The 13,169-nt window shown below is 52.5% G+C and overlaps 1 protein-coding gene across 1 annotated transcript; it reads left to right on the forward strand.

The window, feature by feature from the left end:
* Nucleotides 1-7,769: 7,769 nt before the first annotated feature.
* On the forward strand, nucleotides 7,770-8,998 carry LOC120709164 (noroxomaritidine/norcraugsodine reductase-like). The gene is made up of 2 exons (XM_039994706.1): nucleotides 7,770-8,058; nucleotides 8,129-8,998. Exons 1-2 carry the CDS (start codon nucleotides 7,973-7,975, stop codon nucleotides 8,868-8,870), a joined length of 828 nt encoding a protein of 275 aa, XP_039850640.1. The 5' UTR covers nucleotides 7,770-7,972; the 3' UTR covers nucleotides 8,871-8,998.
* The last annotated feature ends 4,171 nt before the right edge of the window (nucleotides 8,999-13,169 follow it).

The raw sequence follows: 13,169 nt of genomic DNA on the forward strand, positions 1-13,169 counted from the left end.
TCGCCGTTGCTTGCCTGTGCCGCCGCGGCTCACAGGCCAGGCACAACGACGACGGCGACGAGATGGCGCCGATGCCCGTGAGCTCCAGCTACGAAACCCCGCCGCTGGTGGCCGGGTTCGGCAGCGCGGCGCCGCACAAGCCGCCCGGCGAGCCCGTCCCCCTCACAAGGCCGCTAGCGCTGCCGTCCAGCGGGCGTGACGATGGCGACGACCTGTCCGGGATGGCCAGGCCCATGTCGGCCACGGGCGCGGTGAGCGGCATGTCCCTGGGCGGCGCCGGGCCCTCCGGCTCGGCCGGGCCTGTGTCCAGCAAGAAGCGAAGCTCGCGCTGGAGCTCCTGTGGACGGCCCCCGGCGGCGCCGCCGCGGTGTGGAGGGAGGCACTCGTGGTGGCGGTCTTGGCGCGTGCAGTGGACAGGATGGAAGACCGCGGGCCGGAGCCACCGCTGCCTCGCCCCGCCACCCCGCGCCGTCGCGCGCTGCCACGCCGCCCGTGGACGCGTCCCGCCGTCGTGTGCCACCCCGGGGGACCCGGGCGTGCCCCGGCGTCCCAAGCCGCGCCGCCGGGCCGTGGGCGTGCCCCGCCATAGCGCGCAGTCCCGCGGGCCGCGGTCCCGCAGCACCGCCGAGCGCGTCCCCGCCGGATCTGGACTCGTGAGGCAAGACCGCCGCGCCGTGCCGTGTCCCGGCCTTTACTCCGCCGGAGGGCGCTCCCAGGCTGCCGCCCTGGGCCCCGGCCACCGCGCCCCCGGACGGCGCTTCGGAGGCTGCCGCCCCGTGCCCCGGGCCCCCAGCTGCCGGGCCACCAGCCGGCGTCGCCGAACGGCGCTGCCGCGGCGGCCGTCCCGTGCCCCGGCCTCCGCGCGCGCCGGGTCAAGGGGCGGCAGCGGCGTGGGCTAGCGGCGGCGCGGACCAGTGTCGAGGAGCGGCGGCGCGGGCTAGCGGCGGCGGTCGACGTGCTGGAGCGGGTGCGGGGGAGTGCCAGCGGTGGCCTGTCGGAGGGGGAAGAAGATGACAGGTGGGCCCGAGGGTAAAATGGTCTTTTTACACCTTCACTCAGCTAAAAATGATTAATATACTTGGCGTGGTGTGTTGGAGACAAAATTGCAATTTCACGATGTGTTGGAGACAAATTCAACTTTCAAGATGTGCCTCACACAAAACCACTCTTTCAGAATGTCCTACACACAAATTTCCCAATTAATTATTATGGCCGGGTTCAGTCAACCCGTTTGGATCTCGGAATCAGAGTCCCATCACGATCTTGGATGATTTATTTAGGGGCCGTTTAGTTCCCAAAATGAAAAATTTTGGATGTCAAATTGACTGTTTGACCAGATGTCGGGAGGATTTTTCGGACACTAATTAAAAAACTAATTTCAGAACTCATATGGAAACCGCGAGACGAATCTTTTGAGACATTTGACCACATCTTTAGCACATGTGGGTACTGTAGCACTTATGGCTAATCATGCACTAATTAGGCTCAAAAAATTCGTCTCGTCGCGTACATCCAAACTGTGCAATTGGTTTTATTTTTTACTCGCGGCCTTGATGGCGAGTCGACTCTAGCGCTAGACTGTTAGTGCGAGAGGGAAAGAATCGGACACAACTTGTACTTTGTTTGACAGCTTGTCCATGGTTTGACCGAGCTATGGCGATCGAGCAGGGTGGGAGCCTGCGCCCTAGGGAAGGGATCAAGCTGCGCCCATGACGACCTTCATTCTTCGGTTCCCAAATGCCCTGTGAACCACCAGTATCCACATGCTGCTAGATCTATATATACTTCCTCTTTCTTCAGTTCCCAAATGTTCTGGGCTGCAAGCTCTCGTAGGCCTGGGCCGGGGATCACTCTCATATGGGTCTTGATTCCCAATGGTTTGTGATGGGTGTGGCCCAGTCCCCAACGAAGGGTGGATGATTGCGGAAATTCTATACATTTTTCGAAAGATTTTTTTTCCTCATCTTCTAGTGTTTGAGATTCGTGCAAGTCATCTCATCCGTTAGATCTTCTCAACTTTAATCTTCCTCCTCCAACTCCCTTCCTCATGAGCGCCGCCGCCGCCCCGCCAGCCGCGACCGCCTGCTCGCTGCGCGGCTGCTGCTGCTGCACGCCGCGCACCGCCGCCGCGCACCGCCGCCGCGTGTTGCTGCTGCCGCTACCGCTGCTGCACCGCGAGCTGCTCGCTGCCGCGCGTTGCTGCTGCTGCTGCGCTGCGAGCTGCTGCGCTGCTGCGCGCTGCAAGCTGCTCTGCTCTGCTGCTGCTGCGCAGCGCGCTGGTGGTGCTGCTGCGTGCTACTACGCGCTGTTGCTACTGCTGCTGTGCCCACCCACGCAACATTTCTATTTTAGTATTTTCAACATTTTAAATTTTCAATTTCAACATTTCACCTTTACAGTTTCAACATCTTGAAAGCCAAATGTTGAATATATTTAGCAAAATGTTGAGTTAATTTTACTAAAATGTTGAATATATTTGCAGCACATAATTGGGTCAAAGTGGGCTTTAAAGATGAATATTTTATCTATCTTCCAGTAGAAGATAGATAGGAGCCCCCGGATGATTGTGGCGCAGTTACGAGGGCTAAGATCAGTTTCAATGAGAATGCCATAGGAATATCATGAGGATTAAATTTGCTGACATGACAAAATTATTTTTGTGAAAAAGAAGATGAAGAATATCATGAAATGTGAGAGAAGTGTCATCACCGCACTCCTACAACTCAATTAACTAATTCATGATTTTGATAACTGTGCCGATAACACCCTTACTCAGACTGACATAATAGCCCGACTCCCTCCGTCTCACCGTGCGAGTACGAGTTAACTCTAGATATTATCGCCATGTGGCGGCGGAAGGATGATTGGAATCTGCGACTCGGCCCAACATCCCTATCCTGAAATCGTACGCGAGACCGTCGCCAGCAACCGTCAAGCTTGGCAGCCTTGACGAGCCTCGGAAGACACACCGCGATGATGATCAGTGCCTCGGCCCAACGCGGTCACAAGCACTCACGAGGAATCGTGTAGTGCTGTTGGCGTCGCTACCGGTGTTGATACCGGAAGAGGAGAAGGAAAGTTTTGATTTGACACGTTGGTGATCGATCACCTGGTTCACCAGATTCACTAGCTGGAAAGTGAGTTGTCTGCTTCTGTACAGGGACTTTTTTTGCTGTGGCAGGTTCAACACAAGGGATAATCTCTCTTCCAGCGCAGTGTGTTCCGTATGATGAGCAATCCACTCCTCCATTGCACGATAGGTGCAAACGTTGTGCATATTTGGGTACTCACACCATTGTGTTTACAAAGAATTTCAGGAATCAACAAAGGGATCAGCGAGTTTAAGTTGTCCGTGGACACTCTTGGCCAGTTCGTGGTAACTGAATTCTTGAAGCAGTTCAGATGATGACTCAACAATGGTAGTAGTCCAGTGCCGATGCATGTCACGAGCACGTCTGTAACTAAGTTGTTGCTCAGTAGTGTAGGTCTTTTCTCTTCACTCAGATTTTTTTTAGCTGAACGTGAGCTTTTATAATGTGTTGGGAAAGGATGCATTCTTGATTCCAAAACCCCTGATTCATTGATAGTTGACAATCGACTTATAAATGGTGAATCAAGATATTATTCTCAATGATATCTCTTTTGGTATGAATCTTAATCTATCTTATTCTCTGCTTTATTTTCTAATATATGACGTTTATCGTAGGGTAAGCACGGGCAATACACTAGCATCAGAGGGAGTAGAGCAAGAGTGGAGAATGGTGGCACAGAACACCAGAGTTAGAGGCCATGTGTGAGGTAGCACCAGAGTAAAGGTACCAATCAATCAACAAATTGGGACAGGGGCGGAGATGAGGGTCATCATCGTGCTAAAGGCGTTCACGAGATGTTGGTCTCTAATATACCTTCCACAAGATGGTTAAGGCATCTATCTTTAAAGTCCACGAAAGACCATGAAAGCCTAATATGCCTTCTTCCCCAGCACTGGCGACGGCCTTCTTTCCCTGCACTGACGGCGGTGCTCATCCGGCAAGCCCGCGCAGGAGCGCGTCGGCCGACGGCGGTGGAACTTCAGTGGCGTAGGGGCGGGCGGCGGCGGCGGCGCATGCACGGGAGATGGAGGCGACGGCGGTAGGGTTGAGGGAAGGAATGAGGATCCAGTGAATGAGATTGGCTGTACAAATCTCAAACAGTGGAAGATGGGGAAGAATTTTTTTAAATATATATTGGAATCCCAGGCTGGGATTGCTGCTAGGTTAATTGCTGAGAAGCAGGCCCAGGTGCAAATGTGGCCCGTAGCCGGCAACACCACCAGGCAGTCCGTGCAAGCCAGGGAATCCATGAAAACCAGGTGGCTCAATACATAGGTTTTGTTTAGTTGCAAAATTCAAAATTTCAAATCTATCACATTAAACGGAAATTTTACATGCATGGAGTATTAAATCTAGACAAAATAAATAACTAATTACATAGTTTGCTTGTAAATTATGAGATAAATCTAATGAACCTAATTAGATCATGATTAGACACTAAATTGCTACAGTAATTACTACAGTAATCAAGCGCCAATGATAGATTAATTAGGCTCATTAAATTCATCTCGTAGTTTATAGACGAGTTTTGTAATTAATTTTATGATTAGTCTATATTTAATACTTCAAATGTGAAAAGATTTCATTTCAAAAAATTTATACCCCGCAACTAAACGAGGTCAAAGTCTACTTGATCTGTTCTGTATCTTATGTTCTGCACAAGCTTATCGTACTTGAAAGGATATTATTCTACATCCTGCATTTTTCTAACGATGCTATCATCCAGCCCTGGGACAAAAGATACTCCATTTTCAATGCATACTTCGTGCTTCTCGAGATTAATACGGGTTCTCCGTTCATAGATTTTGCAGTTTGTTAGAGCTAGCACTTCGAGGTAGTCTCATGGACCCTTCTGCAATTACAGAGGGCGAACCAACTTGCACTAGCTGAGACAATCTTTTTCTTTCTGAAATCTTTGATTATAGCTTCAGCTTCACATTTATTTCTTTTGGTTTGATTTTCCTTCGACTATTCATCACCTTAGTAGACTCTTTCTGCTTTACCTTTGGATGCCATATTCTTGTTAAGATAATCACTATCATTAGTAATGTATATATTATAAACGGTATGTGCGCATGATCTTGGGCATGTAGTGGAGCACATACCGAGAATACCATGTTTGATATAATTTTAAGTGAATGTCGTGTCAATTGTCGGAGTCTCTAAATGTGGGTTAGCATGTGACACTCTTTTAGGCGATCGTGTGCTAGCTCTATCTCTCATCTTAATAATGATGACCAATGATTTGCTTAAAGCAGTCTCAAATTAGGCGATTTTTACAAACTTCCTTCACAAAGTGACCATTCAAACAAGGCACAAAAATTAAATAAGTGTATGCCAGCACATATGCCTGTTATGTTTAAATGATGCTCATGATAGTGTGCTTTAAATGCTAATCATGTTTAACAAATTTGGGTCGTGACACTTTGAACAGCTGCACAAGTGACGGATGGCTGCAAATAAATGAGATGCCTCCCAAAATGGCAGGTTCATAGTCAGCACTAGGTGACAAAAGTGAATGATGGGCGAGGCAACAGCCATTCATTCTGCGCATTCATTCTGCATTCACTCTGCGCAGCGCAGGCTAGGCAGATAAACAGCAAAGACCATGGCTGTGTTTGGATGATTTGGGGTAAATTTACCTCAAGGTAAATATTTTACTCCTACCATTTATCTTCTAATAGTTTTACTCTATAAAGGTGTTTGGATTAGAGGTAAATGTGATTGAGAATAACATTCAATGTTTAGTAGGTAGCTAGACTTGGTAGGATAGTCATGAGAGAGCAGGCAATAATTGCTTTTTTTTAAGAAACAGGAGAGGTACTCCTCTACTGGTCTACTGGTTATATATTAAGAAGGTAAAATAAAACAAAAATGTTTACCTCTATTTGACACCTAAAAAGGGTAAAGAAAATCTGAGCGGTAAAATATTTACTTCAACTCATTTTACTCTCATATTTGGATGTTGAAAGTAAAAAGTAGCTCCTTTTACCTTTTTTATCCCATTTACCCCTCCATCCGAACAAGGCCCATGTTTGGTTGCTCGTGGAAAAAAATTTCGCGAAAACTCTTCATCTCTTTGATCACTAATTAGAGATATTAAATGAAGTATAATTACAAAACCACCTCCACAACTATGGTACTATAGCCGTTGCTGTAGCTAATGAAGCCTTTGATCGTATAATTAGAGAATGATTAGAGGAAGATTACTGTAACATTACTGTTGCAAATCATGAATTAATTATACTCATTAGATTCAGCTCGCAAAGTTGCATCTATCTGTAAAAAGTTTTCACAAATAAACTTCGTTTAGTATTCTATGCATACATTCGTCTTTTTTAAAAAAAATTCAGGGCGGCAACCAAACACAGAGGAAGAAATGACCACTTCGTCGCTGGCGCATGAGCAGGGTTTCCAAATCCGACCGGTCCGGTCAAACCGCCGCCCTCCGGTAGCGGTTTACCGGACCGGTTTAACCGGAAACCAGTAGAAACCGGTTGAATTCAAATCCAAATTCAAAATCGCATGTGCAACCGGTTCCGACCAGTTTACCGGCTGGTTTGACCGGTTTGAGAATTTTTATTTTTTTTAAATTCAAATTTAAATTTTGAATTGAGACCGGTTTGATACCGACCCAAACTATAACCGGGCCGGACCGATTTGACCGGTACCTGTTCCCACCGGTTTCCTTAACCCTGCGCATGAGCCCACGAAACAACCCGTATCGTACGCCCAGAGGAAGAGAGGAACACGAAGCACTCAAGATAACTATCCTCGCACCCTCCCCGTAGCCGTAGGGACAACGAAAGGTTGGTGTTAATTTATTGTAAAAAAATAGTGCTGATTTTCTGATGCTAGTAGGTAGTACTAATTTAATTTAATGTAAGAGAAAAATATTCTTCGCAGCCGAACAAAGTGGATCTTTTTTTCTGCTCGCACCCTGATCCAGGGGGTCCTCCATGACAAAACAATGGCTGTGTTTAGTTCTCAAAAAAAATCTAAATTTTTCATCACATCGAAATCATATCAAAATATTAAATATAGCAAATAACCCATGCATGGAGTACTAAATGTAGGTAATTAAAAAAACTAATTGCATAGTTTTGATGTACGTTGCGAGACGAATCTTTTGAGCCTAGTTAGGTCATGGTAAGACAATATTTACCACAAACAAATAAAATATGCTACAGTATACTACAGTATCCTGTGTAACTTTGGCCATGTTTGGATGATTCCACGAAAATTTTTGCACAAAAAGACGAATGCATGCATGAAGTACTAAACGAAGTTTATTTGCAAAAACTTTTTAGGAATGGGTGTAACTTTTCGAGACGAATCTAATGAGCCAAGTTTCATCATGATTGGCTACAGTAATGCTACAGTAACCGCGCTCAATTATCCTCTAATCATGCGGTCAAAGACCTCATTAGTTAGAGCAACTGCTACAGTACCACAGTTGTGGAGATAATTTTATAATTAGACTTTATTTAATACCCCTAATTAGTAGTCAAAACATCGTTTCTCTTTCATCAAAACTTTTCCACCCTTCAACCAAACATGACCTTTTTCTACCCGTTTTGGAGGATCTAAACACAGCCAATGAGTGCCAGGGTCGTCAATGCCTAGCTAACAGGAGCCGGCCGGCATAAATGATCCTGGGAGGACAAGCCACGGAGCAAGGCATCTGACTGCTCATCCTACGGGCCACGGCGGAGAATCCAACGCATGCAGTGGGATCGATAGTGATTGCCACCACCCACCACCACCATCATGCTCACGAATGCCATATATACCCGTCCGGACCGCGACTGCCATGGACAACGATCCATCCATTCATCTTTCGCTCTGCCTCAGAGTCTCAGACCCAAGACAGGCTAGCTATGGCGGCCAGCGGACGGAGCAGGGAGGAGCGGTGGAGCCTGGCCGGCAAGACGGCGCTCGTCACCGGAGGAAGCAAAGGGATCGGGTGAGTACACATACGACACGACGTGCGTCCGTGCTTCTTCTCCGGTCCTGATGGTTCGGCCGCCCTGCAGACGCGCCATCGTGGAGGAGCTCGCGGGGTTCGGGGTGCGCGTCCACACCTGCGCCCGCGGCGACGCCGACCTGCAGGAGTGCCTGCGCCGCTGGGGCGCCGACGGCCGCCTCGCGCGCGTCACGGGGACCGCCTGCGACGTCGCGGTGGGTGCCGACCGGGAGCGGCTCGTGACCGCGGCGCGGGAGGAGCTGGGCGGCCGGCTGGACATCCTCGTCAACAACGCCGGGCAGACCATGTTCCGGCCCGTCACGGAGACCACGGCGGAGGACTACGCGCGCATCATGGCCACCAACCTCGAGTCCTGCTTCCACCTCGCGCAGCTCGCGCACCAGCTCCTCGTCGCGGCGGCGTCGGGCGGCGGCGCGAGCAGCAGCGTCGTCAACGTCTCCTCCATCGCCGGTCTCGTCTCCTACCCGTCGCTTGCCGTGTACTCGGCGACCAAGGGCGCCATGAACCAGCTCACCCGGAGCCTCGCCGTCGAGTGGGCCAAGGACAACGTGCGCGTCAACTGCGTCGCGCCGGGTGGCGTCCGGACCGACATCGCCGGCAGCAGCGGCATCAAGCTGGACCCGGAGGTGGCGCGGATGATGTGGGAGCAGGAGATGGCGCGGGTCCCCCTGCACCGCATCGGCGAGCCGGAGGAGATCGCGTCCCTGGTCGCTTTCCTCTGCATGCCGGCCGCCTCCTACATCACCGGGCAGGTCATCTGCGCCGACGGCGGCCGCTCCATTGCCGCCTAGCCTGCCTTTGCTAGCTGCTGTTAGCTGCGTCGACGGCGCTTGAATTGGCTGGCATCATTGAACTCCTCGTCTCGTACTTTCATTTTCTAATAATAAATTAATTATTCAGAAAACGGTTTCGATCGATCTGTTCTAAGGGGCCGTTTAGTTCCAAATAGAAAGTTTTTTTTGTTACATCAATAATTTGATTAGATGTCGGGAGGGTTTTTTAAATAATAATTAAAAAACTAATTTCAGAACTCACCTGAAAACTGCAAGACGAATCTTTTGAAGTCTTTGACCGCATCATTAGCACATATGGGTTACTGTAGCACTTATGACTAATTATACACTAATTAAGATCAACATTAGGATCAAAAAATTCGTCTCGTCGTGTACATCCAAACTGTGCAATTAATTTTGACGTGGATCTCGGAATCGGAGTCCGACCACGATCTTGGATGATTTATGGCCGCGCCTGTCATATGTACGGCACAATATAGCAGCCTTGAAGCCGTCGCATCTGCTCAGGCAAATTCACTGGCCACGGCTCGCAGGTGCAAGCGATGGCTATGGCGGCGCCCTGGCCGAACGGGCACGGCATCACGGCCGAGACGACGGGGCTAGACCTGGTGACCTTGCCGGGAGGCGGACAGTGGAGCGAACTGGTCCTGCACCTGCCGGTGACGGAGACCCACCAGTGGTTCGGGATCGGAGGCGCGGGCGGGCGGCTCCGCCGTCCCAGGCGCCTGACCAGAGACAAACGGCTGCCCCTGTCCAGCTCCGGCCCCGACTACCTGCGGAGCGCCGCCGTCTGCCGCCGCCTCATCGTCCTGGGGGTGATGCGCGTGCTCCGCGATGAAGGGTTCCGCGGGCTGTCCGCGGACGACTGGGACGCGGCCGTGCCCCGGGGCGTCGAGGCGCGTGTCGCGGAACGCGCCCGCGCACTGCCGGCCGGCTGCGCCTGCAGGTGCGAGGTCTCCATTCGCGTCGGCGCCGAGTTCGCGTACAGCGAGCCGGCGGCGCTGCTGCGGGCGTGCGCCGATGCCGGTGCCCTGATGACCTCGGGGACGGCGGCCGGCGCCGGCGCAGCGCCGCCGTGCCCCATCTGCTTGGAGGAGATGGCGCGGGACGCGGGGGCGACGCGCCTGCCGGGGTGCGCGCACGGCTTCCACAGCCGGTGCATCGGCAGGTGGTTCCAGAAGGCGGCGGCGTGCCCGGTCTGCCGGGACGACAAGCTTCAGTACCTGCCGCCGGGCTACATGGCCGTGCATGACATGATGCGCTCTGACCCTGAGGGCTCATGCTAGCTTCTCTCGGCTTGCAGGGTGGCATGAGCGCTGACCAGCTAGTGTCAAATTCAGGGCCTGCGAGCTGCAATTCAGATACGATCCACACAATTCTGAACAAATGGAAGCACAATAATGTCTGTACAGGAGACATTTGCGTTAATTTAAGCTGTAAGCGCCCCCGCGTAGGGCGACTCGGGCGGTTCCAACCCCGGCCGCCGCCGCCACCCCTCCCTCCTTCTCCCCCGCCGCGCCGCCGCCGGAGCCGGCCGCCGGAAGCCCGTGCGGCCCGCCGGGATGGCGGCGGCGTGGCTTCCCCGACTCCTTCCTTCCCTCTCGTGGCGGACGCGGATGCCCATGGAGGGCGGAGGGGCTCGTCGCCGGGCTGCGCGCCGTCGCCGCCGGGGAGGCCGGATCCGGGCCCCCAATGGCCGGATCCGGCGACTGCGCCGGCGGATCTACCGTTGGGGTGGAGCTGGCGCTTGGGGCTGCGCGGATGCGGAGAAGACCGACGCGAGCGGCGCGCGGAGAAGGCCTGCGCGTGAATCTCCTCAACGGCGGTCGGGGCCGCGGGAACGCGCGTGGTGGTGGCCGGTGCCCACGCCCGCGAGTGCGCCTGTGCGGGCTGTGCGGCATCCGTCGCCGGTGCTCGCGGTCAGGGCGCACCGGTGTGGGCGGTGCGGCACCCCTTGGGTGCGGAGGACGGCGGCATGGAGACGAAGCTCGGCGGCGGCTTGGTTTGGTGCTGCGACAGTTGCGTCCCCCGGTTGGGAAGGCCGTGGCAATGGTGTCGGCTCGCTACGGCGAACACGTGCAGCGGGGTTTCGGAGCTCCGGGCGAAAGCCCTCGCCAGATCCTTTCTGGTGGAATGGCGGCGACGCCTTCGGGCGTCGCTCTCCCTGTTGAGGGCGTCATTCTGGAGCAAGAATCCTGTTGCACAAGTCTCTGGGTGAAAACCCGGTCCAGCTCCTGGACGAGCGACGGCGGCACCTGCGGGCGTCGTGACCTCCTTGGAGGCGTCGTCTCTAGAGACACTGTTCGTTCGGCGGCATGGCTGGCCTGCTGCTCGCGGCTACCTCGATCGGCGGTGACAATTTTGTCGCTGGACATGCGAAATGGGGGTTGTCTACCTCACGCCAAGATGTCTGCTCCCCTGTTGGTGGCCGAATGTCATCTCTGGCAGTTGTTCGGCTGCTTGCAGCGTTCCGCGGCGCCTAGTGTTGCGTGGCAACCTCAGTGCGGTGTGGGACAGCGTTGAAGGACGGCGCTTGCGGCGACTACAGCCGGTGATGGCTTGGCCCGCAGCGGATCGCGGCGGTTTGTTCAGCGCAGCTGAGCCTACCGGTGCGGTACAACGTCGGAAGACGGCGCGGGTGACTTTTTCGGTCTTCTGGCTTGCGGGCGGCGTCTTCGTGCGAGGGGGAAAGAAACGAGATGATTTCGAACCACGGCGGTGGTCTGGCGGCTTGGTCCAGGTCCCGGGGGCGGGGCACTTCTTCTTGCTACCTCGACGGCAATTCCTAAGACGAGTCCGGTGCGTGGTGCCGTGTGGCGGGTTGGAGATCCCCGCACATGGGAGCGCGCACGCGAGAGAGGCGTCCAACGGCGGAAGTGGCGAGGCCCCCGCGCGTTGAGTTTGCTCCGGACTTGGTGTTTTCTTGTCGTCGGGCGGCTGAGTTGGGTGCAGCAGCACTGCGGCGTTGGGTCCTGCACGGCAGTGGCCTCTTGGTGCGATGGTGTCTGCCCCTTCTGCTCCTCTATCAATGCCGGAACACTTCAGTGGTTCGATAACCACATGATTGTGATGATGGGTGGAAACTGCGGTTGAGCCTTGTCTCTCTGTCGTCTTGTGGGTAGAGTTGGGCTGTGTTGATGTCCCAATCCAACTGGCCAGTGAGTATAGTTGAGCGGTTACCCGTGTTGATGAATTATTTCAAATTTTTCTAGGTACAAGAACTATTTTTCTTGATTTAGTGCATTTACCTTAGTCATAATTCATTTGGTCTAGTTGTGCTTATCTAAAATTTACCAAACTTTTTTCATAGCTCTTAGGAAATATAATAATGGTACTGTAAAAGTTATGGTTTCTAAAACTCAGTATAGCAGCATGGATAAATAACCCATTTAAACTAGACATATTGCAAGATTTAATTTAAAAACTTATCCTAGAAATGTTTTCTGGATCTACCAATTTTGTGCAAGCCTATGCTCACCATATACAACACTCTGGCCAAAGATGACATGCATCCAAAGGATGGATCTTGAGATTTAAATAAAAGTGCATTAAAATAGTATTTAAAATAGAGCAAGATACATTGATCAAATGAAAAACTTTATATAACAAAAGTTGTAGATATTATTTCATAGAATCCAGAACAGTTGAGTTTGTATTTTTTTCCAATTTTTATACAATTTTATATCGATTTTACAAGTTCGCTGTTTAATGCGTCCCGGGTGCCAGGACCTAAATGTAATTTTTTTTACATTTAGGTCCTGTCGCCCAGCCAGGGGGCGACAGGCCCCCTGTCGCCCAGGCAGGGGGCGACATGGGTATAGTTTTGAAATTTTTCGAAACCGCCATATATTTTTGAAATTCTATTTTTTTTAAAATATAAAAATGAAAAAAATCCTAATTGAAGCGGGGTGTTATGCGGCGTACGAACGGGCCCAGCGGCGCTGCGAAGCCCGCGACCTCCAGAGAACCGAAGAAAAAAAGAGTAGGTGCTGCCGCCGCCGCCGTTCGCTGCTTGGTCCGCCCGTCCCGGCCACCTTCGCGCGCGCCTGTTCCTTCCGGTGGTGGCCGCTCCCCGTGATCATCTTCCCGGCAACGACGGGCTCGAGGCGTTGCAGTTCCTCGACGGCCCGAAGAAGCACCCCGTCCAGCTCGAAGTCTCCCACTGCTTCCTCGCCGGTTGCGCGAGGGTGCCATCCGCGTGTGCCCCGGGACATGGCGTCGCCGTCTACATGTGTGTCGCCGCCGCCGGCTGTTGGCAGCGGATCTACGTTCGTTGCAAATTATTCCAGCTAGGAG

The sequence above is a fragment of the Panicum virgatum genome, chromosome 5K (assembly GCF_016808335.1).
Source record: "Panicum virgatum strain AP13 chromosome 5K, P.virgatum_v5, whole genome shotgun sequence".
Lineage (NCBI taxonomy): Eukaryota > Viridiplantae > Streptophyta > Magnoliopsida > Poales > Poaceae > Panicum > Panicum virgatum.